This window comes from Anopheles marshallii, chromosome 2 (assembly GCF_943734725.1).
Source record: "Anopheles marshallii chromosome 2, idAnoMarsDA_429_01, whole genome shotgun sequence".
In the NCBI taxonomy this organism is placed as follows: domain Eukaryota; kingdom Metazoa; phylum Arthropoda; class Insecta; order Diptera; family Culicidae; genus Anopheles; species Anopheles marshallii.
In genome coordinates this window covers 16,001,374-16,009,149 of record NC_071326.1, presented here as the reverse complement: position 1 = coordinate 16,009,149, position 7,776 = coordinate 16,001,374, and the positions used below count along the sequence as shown (strand labels likewise).

At 45.1% G+C, this 7,776-nt stretch overlaps 1 protein-coding gene across 1 annotated transcript in view; it reads right to left on the bottom strand.

Annotated features, from left to right (window-relative positions):
• Positions 1-701: 701 nt before the first annotated feature.
• The window catches only part of LOC128708768 (collagen alpha chain CG42342), an 85,439-nt gene continuing 78,364 nt past the window's right edge, over positions 702-7,776 (bottom strand). Inside the window, exons 14-16 of the mRNA XM_053803748.1 lie at positions 2,293-2,373; positions 963-1,163; positions 702-860 (exon numbers count right to left, since the gene is read on the bottom strand). Of these exons, the coding sequence (XP_053659723.1) occupies positions 702-860; positions 963-1,163; positions 2,293-2,373 (441 nt within the window). The remainder of the gene's footprint in view (positions 861-962; positions 1,164-2,292; positions 2,374-7,776) is intronic.

The window sequence follows — 7,776 nt, the reverse complement described above, 5'->3', positions numbered from 1 at the left end:
TGAAAAGCTGATTAAACTACCTCGTTCACTATTTATCACTGATGGGCGAATGTCAACCGTTGGCACGTTGCAATAATGTAGCGCACGTACAGCGAATGAATCATAGGCGCGAGCAATCACGGTACGCACCGGGGAATGCGCGGGCCCATGCTGTGTGCACATAAATTATGCCGAGAAAATAAAAATCTGATACGGATTGTTGTAGCTTAAATTAATTTACATCTATCATTTCGTGCACACGTTTCGCTCATGTTCGCGTTGGAGCGAAAGAAGGTGATGGAGTTGCATTCCCATCTTTCTCATCGCTCATCGTTTTGCCGGTTTCATTTACATACATTGGCCTTTTGCACACGGGGTTTCGGTTTTGTGTTGAGTTTGGCCAGGCTTTGTGGAATGCCCGATCCCAAAACGGTCACACAGGGCAATGGGAATAAATTAATTAACGCACTGCAAATAATAGTATTAAAGCGGAACCACATCACTTGCGTGGAAAAAAGGTGAACATTGGCAAATAAAACGACATGAATCTATGAAAAGCACAACTGACAGCGATATTTCGATTGTTTGTTGTTAAAATTAAACATTTGCAACACACCGCGGGACTCTTACGTCTACAGCAGCTGTCCTCATTTGAGTGACGTTTAAGGCACTTTTTAACCGGTTTGCTCTATTTTCCACCAGTGTTTCCTGTTTCCGTTCAATCAGTTTCCGTTTTCATTCTCCACGTACTCCTCCTCATAGTCCTCAGCTTCCGGCGCGCCATCGTCCTCCTCCTCGACATATTCACTTTCGTTCTCGGTGCCTGTCACATCCGGCAGATAGTCCTTGTGCGGTGGTGATGGTAAGATCGGTTCCTGGTACTGGAGAGCGAGAGAGAGAGAGAGAGAAAGTGAGCAAAAATATTAGAATGTACATTGTTTCAACTGTTTTGGTGTCGGGAAAACCCCATCCCCTACGCTTACCACTTTCGGTGCACGCCAACCACACCCTGGCAGTGGTAATCCATCGATCCCTAAGGGGCACGGTGCATCCAGTCCCGGTACGCCCTGATCGCCCTTATCGCCGCGATCCCCTTTACGGCCACGCTTCCCAATCGGACCGGGATCTCCTTTGCCACCCTTCTCCCCGCGAGGACCCTCCTGGCCCGGAATGCCATCCGTACCCTGAGGAAAGAGCAGGGTCACCAACGATCCTTCTCCGTTCGTGCAGTCCCGTCGTTGCGTTTGCCTTGGCCGAATTTCTCCACAGCACGGTAGATGCATGTATGGTTTTAGTAGAAGTCATCACAAATAAATGAAGTTATTTCGTTCCATTCTTGGTATGACAACCAGGACTCTGGTTCGTATGAGGATTGCGTAAAGTCCTGGGAATGATTCCTTCTCTCAGCATGCTTGAAAATTAATCGAAATGCAACAGGATGTTTGGAAAAGCGTACGAAAAAAAGGAATTCTGAATTTTTGAATCAACCGAAACGCTGCATTGCGTTGGTGTTGACAGTGTATCATAAAACACGTCCTCGCCACGAATTCCATTCCCTCAGCCAAGACAAGCAGCACATTAAGACATTAAATTCCAAACGAACTTTAAGGGAGCCACATTACGACTTGCCGGTGGACTGGCGGGCTGAATGGGATGGAGCATGTGGCCTTGTTTTGATGTTTCGTCTGTTGTTTTTTTATTCGCTCGCTATGTTGGTTGTTTTATGCGCGTTTATTTACAAAACTTTTATAATGAAACTTCCTTACAGGCACATACGCACACGGTCGTAAAGAACACCACGAAACCCAGAACAGCGGTAACAAGACGGGAAGTTTCACCGTTTCGGTAAGGATGTTATCAGCGTTTTAGCTTTCGGAGGGCCACCGGCACATGCAACAAGATGGCAACAAGGCGGAAGATGGCTGCCAGCTGTTTTCATTCCACTTGTAAATTCTCTTGCATGATTTTGATGGACGTGTGGCAGAGCGAGCGATGGTGAGGCGAGGCGTGCTGAATGTGTAATTATGCGTCCGGATGGCACTGATGAGATGGAGGAGGTGAATTTATTTAATTTAAATTACTTTCACCATGCTTGCGCTTGTGCCGAAAGGTGCCGAAAAAGAGAGATAGGTGAAAACCATGATGCATGATGCATGAAGCTCCGGGTTGCAAAAAGGTGCACAACGGTCGGATACGGAACGCTCCGGCTAAGCCGCACACCCAGAACACTGCATGTGCAGATTATGGCCGGCCGTGCTCGGCGGAGGGTATCATCCGTTCGCAAACGTCACTGAGACAGTTGAGCATATTTACGGGTAGTCCCGGGTCGCCTCGTTCACCCTTGTTGCCGGTTTCGCCCTGTGCGCCCTTCATACCGTCCAGCCCCGGTGGTCCCTAGAGTGGCGAGATGGCGTGTAAGTCAACGGAAAACGGGAAGAAAGTTTCGGAAAATAGAACAAAAAATAGTAATAAAGTATTATAACTCAACCGGGTAGGTGGATGAATAGTTGAAGTTAGTGAATTTTCTTATCACACACACACTGAGTCACACGCACACACACACACACACACACATGTACTGGCGTACACACTACTCCACCACCTATATCCTGCAGCATAAGCTTGCATCATTTACTGTTTAACGGTCGTAAAGCGTTAGGTACGGTTTGTCTGATGAAGTCGTGATGAAGTACAGATGGAAGCGTCCAATAGGAAGTGGCCTATTGTGTGTGAACCGTCTTGCACGCTTTGTTAGATGATTTCCTTTAATTATTTTTTCATGATGAGTTTGATGATTGCAATCGAGCAGAAAGGATCTTCTAGAAGCTGTGGAGCACAAGGTGTTCCACGTTCCTATGTAAACTTATCTCATCCACTTGCACACTCATGCGGCATCCCGGTTCCGTTCGTTGTGTAACAATGCCACAGGGTGTTGAATAATCGAACCCCGTAGATAAATAAGATCCATTCAATCAAGCACGATTCGAAACAAACAGCGAACAGGGGAGGAAGCCTCCAGCAAGCTCAGGTAAAGATGAGGATGAACCGAGGGAAAAGTTTACACTTTTAATTACAACGTTTTTCCGATGGTGTTGGCGTAGTTCGGTAGGCAACAGGAGAGTACATTCACACTTGGCAAAGAAAGGATATCCTTGCTGCTCGTCGGCAGCATTCACCAGAGCGTTGTTCGCTTCCGTTCGGTTGATTAAACACAAAAACCTCGAATCGTCCACCACTGTTGGGTGCGGAACTCGGGAAAACAGGAATGGAGATGAAATGTGAAACAAAACAAAAAAAAAAGGTTCCAAACCGAACACGAACGACTGAACTGGACCATTTCCAAAAGCCTAAAATCGAACGATATGCTCTCCGGCGTGGGAAGTGTAGCCGGAGATGAAAGTGGATGGAATTTCGGTATGTGTTGGGAGAAGCCATTTTCCAGCATTTGGCAACATTTTGTGTGTAGGGTTGGATACTCGTGCCGCACAGGATGGCGCACCGGGGGGATGGCGCTGTGTGCTTTAAAATTCCATTTCATTTCATTAATTATATAATTTCAATTAAATGAGTTAGCAAAAAGCGAGCTTTGCAGGGATGGGGGGATTGCGGGCTAGGTTATGGGACCGGGAAAATTAGTGGAATGAACTCGGCACGCCTCGCACTGCAGCCGGGGGCATTCCGGTGTTGACGGGATGGCGGTACGATGAAACGCAGAAGCCCTGAAAATCGTTCTGCCTGGCATCGATTGCCTGCAGTCAGCAGGTTCCTGCCAGTTAGACAGGAGGATGCTACAGGTCCGCGTGCGATTCTAATTAAACGCGCTTTTCCGGGCACAACCAGACCACGTACTCGAGTACGTACAAATGGATGGAAATCGTTTCGGTTTCGTGTGTTTCGGTGGGTGAAAGAGCGGAGCGCGGGTTGCAGTTGAACGAAACGGGTTTTCATTACACTGGTGGGCCATTGTACTATTTTTCTCCGTTTTAATGCACGGACATTTGGCGTTAGTCGACACGAGCACATTGCGGACATTCTGGTGAGGTGAACTTTAAACGATTTTAAACGTAGCATTCATCGGTATGCCACCAATCGATTTGTGGTTGTGTGTTTTTTTTGGTTGCCAAAAACTTTCAAACAGTTTTGTAGCCGTGTTTTAATAAAACATCGTGAAATTGAAATTTTGTATCGGTTGTTTGTGTATGTATTTTTTTTTTCGGTCCACGCTCTAGTTCATTATAGCGAGACCTTTTTCGAAGTTAATGTAATAGACGACGATGGCAACCATTCGAAAAGCATCCGGATAATAACGTTTCCGAGAAGTATTGGAATTTCATATCTGCTTCCGAGTACAAAAAATGGTGGATTTACAAGGGATGATCACGGTACGGCACGCGAACTGGTAACGGATGATTTCCCGAAATAATTTCCATCCTTGTGAAAAACATCTTGCTGCAGCTGGAAGATGAAATGTTTGGTTGCTTGTGAAACTCCAGCCTCATTTTTGTTGCTCGTACGGCACGAACATTTGATTAAATTTACAAAATGGATGAAGCTTTTACCGCATTCTAGCCACCAAACGTCGATTTTACACGAACTCCCCGAATGGGCTATGAAATGACGTGCTGATTGCATCTCAGTTCCTTGGTAGTAAAATGCATTCGAAGGAAAAGGAGTCAAACGCACGCGAAGATCTGTGCAGTAGAGCGCAACATTGATGCAAATGTAGTCGGGCAGCTAGAGGGAAAGCAGATGTCTTCGATTTACAGTCAATATTTCTTTGCTTTCATTCCGCACTGGGAGCTTTACGCAATAAGGGGTGAGTGGTTTTTCCAATTTTCCTCAACAGCCGTTCGAGGACAGTGACTTCTTTAAAGTGAGTCGGCAAAGAAATCACATTAAGCGGTACACTTCAGCCAAGAGTAGTGAAGGAAAGCGAAACTGTCAGACCAAAGATTTTCCGCAATCGACAACGCAATCGAAGGGCTATTGTGGTTAGCCTTGGGAGATTCGAAGTTGGAAAGCAGGCAGCTATGCGGTGAGGTATATTTAATTTGATTTTCAATTGATCTCCTACAAGTGATGATGGTTAGTGTTGGTGAAAGTACTGTGTCACACCGAGCATATAAAAAACAAAGGATTCCACTGACAAAAGGATAACCCTTCAAGGGTAGAAGAATTTCGTTACATTTGAGGTTTGCTGGTAATTCGCTTTGCATCAGAGTTTGCTCAGCTGAGGGCGAAGCACCATTTGACATTGTTGGGGTGACACTCTTGCAGGGTGCACTTGTTTCGTAGCACAATATCGCTTAGAACGACCGGTGTGGGTGCAGGTGAGCATGTCGTTAAATATTTATAGTCTGTCGGAATTGGTTTCAAATGCATTATGCATGGAATGGAACGTTTTCTAATGTGTTGCCGGAAAAGATGAAAGATGGAGGAGGCGGCACATGTTGGAGTGGGCCGCGTTGACAGGTTTATAGCTGTTGTACTGTTGCTGTGATACATAATTGTCATGTGAAATTCGATGAATTTCTCCACACAGCAACCTGAAGCGTTTTGTGCAATGTAACATTCTCAACAATGGGTAATGTATGAGTGAGGTGTAATGTTGCGATATGTAGCAACACACTGTTGTAATTGCCATACGGCAATAACGAAGGCTAATAATGATGAAATGACAATTTCCAGGGAATAAAATTCGATTGCAATAAATTAAACTCACGTAACGATGAATGAAGCGGAAGGGAAAATCATAGTACACAAAGTTTCAAGCAAAGATTTGGTCGAAAAGTCTCACAACCCTCGTGCAACTTCCATCCATTTGCTTTCGTACAAATACAAATGAAGGAAAACAAGAAAACAAACACATCAACATTGCATGCATGGATGTTACATTTTCTTCCTTTCCAGACCTGCTATCCATTGTTTATTTATTGTTTGTTAATTAACTTAATGTATAACCATGGTTTGCTTCGTTTGTTTCCTTACATTTTGCTCCTATTTACTTGCGTGTTGCACTTTACTCGTTTGGCATCGGTTTGGACTTGTGGTTTTTTGATAGTTTGTTCCTCCTTTGCATGTTGCACCTTGCACCTCTCGTTTTTTCACCTAAAGTAACATGATTTCGGAGTCACTTCCTAACTCTTTTATTAGCGCTCCTTCCTTCTCGCAGCTATTTACAGTGGTTTTGTATACTATAAAAATTATTTCCATTTGCTCTTGACAGTTTAGTGTTTGGGTTCCTTCCCTCATTCGTTATCTACCTGTGTGAAAACAGTGTATGTGTGTATGGAGTTTATGGAGTTATTTTCGTACGGGGGTTTCTATTTTTCCTACCCTTCGCAAACAGACACACCCGCCAAACCGATGGTGTCGGTGGAGCAGCGTTTCCAGGCTGGTTTTCCGGCAGACCGGTGCTTTTTTGACGATCGATCCTATCGGCACCAGCAACATTATTTGCCCCAGCCCGATAAACTATCCATAGCTTAATTACTATTTTATACAATTCCACAATGACCGTACATTTTCCCTTTTATAACTGACCCATCGATACATATGGTAGTGCTTCGGCAACACACAAACTAGCTGTCCGGAGTGTGATTGGTTTTCCGGGCAATGCTTCTTGTTGGGTGATTTTTTATCCTTTCCATGCTATTGCTCACGTTGGGGCCCTCAAAAAATCGAAAACTTTCCAGCAACAATCTGCACAATCTGCACGAACGCTAGATTCCAGCGTCCCACAAACATGCCGTCTCCAAACCATTGGTGCCTAGGCTCGTCGGCACGCACCCAACCCACAGTACAGGCGCTTAGAATGAGCCATCCAATTCCATGTCCCTGGGTAGCCAATTATTTACGACTGACCGGGATCGAAGCCAATTATTACCAACATATGTTTGCCAACTTTTCAACCGAAACCACCGCACGCGGACGTTGGGGAGTGTTGTTGAGTGGTCCAAGGGCGTATCACCTTGCCACCGAACCGATTCGATCTGACATTTTCCCGACCGCTCCCGTTAAATGGGGTCTGGAATTGGCGATGAACCGGTTTTTTGATGAGAAAAGGAAAAAGAGTGCTATAAAAAAAAGGGAAACTTCATGCTCCATTTAACGGGAGCGATGTTTTCGAGGAGCGGTTTGTAAGAATGCGGTAATCGAAGGAGAAAATTCGGTCACGGTATTATTACAACCATCATCGAGTAATCTGTACTTTAGTAGGGTATTGGAGATTAAGAGAATATGTGCCATACATTCTACTGAGCACCAATGCAAATCTTCGCGAGACCTAAGAATTTTAGATGGATTGACAAATGAACTAAGAAATAAATGACTCAGATTATGCAGGGAGCTGTTTTTTTCCTTGAGCATGTCATTAGAAATTTTCCACTTCAAATAGCTAAGCGCACTGCCAGTCAGTTCCGTTCGTCGATACGGACCAGAGAATGACCAGGATATTCGCGGAAAGCATGCCGCTTTGCACCAGCGATGCCAGCAATCGTTAAATATTAATCCTTCGCTCGTTTTGGTGCTTAGCAACTTCAAACTAAAACCGTCCAAGTTCGTGCTTACGGACTCGCTCGTTGCACGTGAAACCTGGCAAAACGTTGCTTCAAATATTTATTAGTTTTCAACAAGATGCTTCCGCTTCCGAAAGACTCATCCTCCGTGTGCCTCGGTTCCTTTCGCAGCCTTTCCACTGTTCCTGCGCGCAAGATGAACCGGGTCGGGCGATGTGGAACATCAAATTCAGTTCACTGGCTCTATGAGCCCTGATCGCAATTCCCGAAACACGGTGTG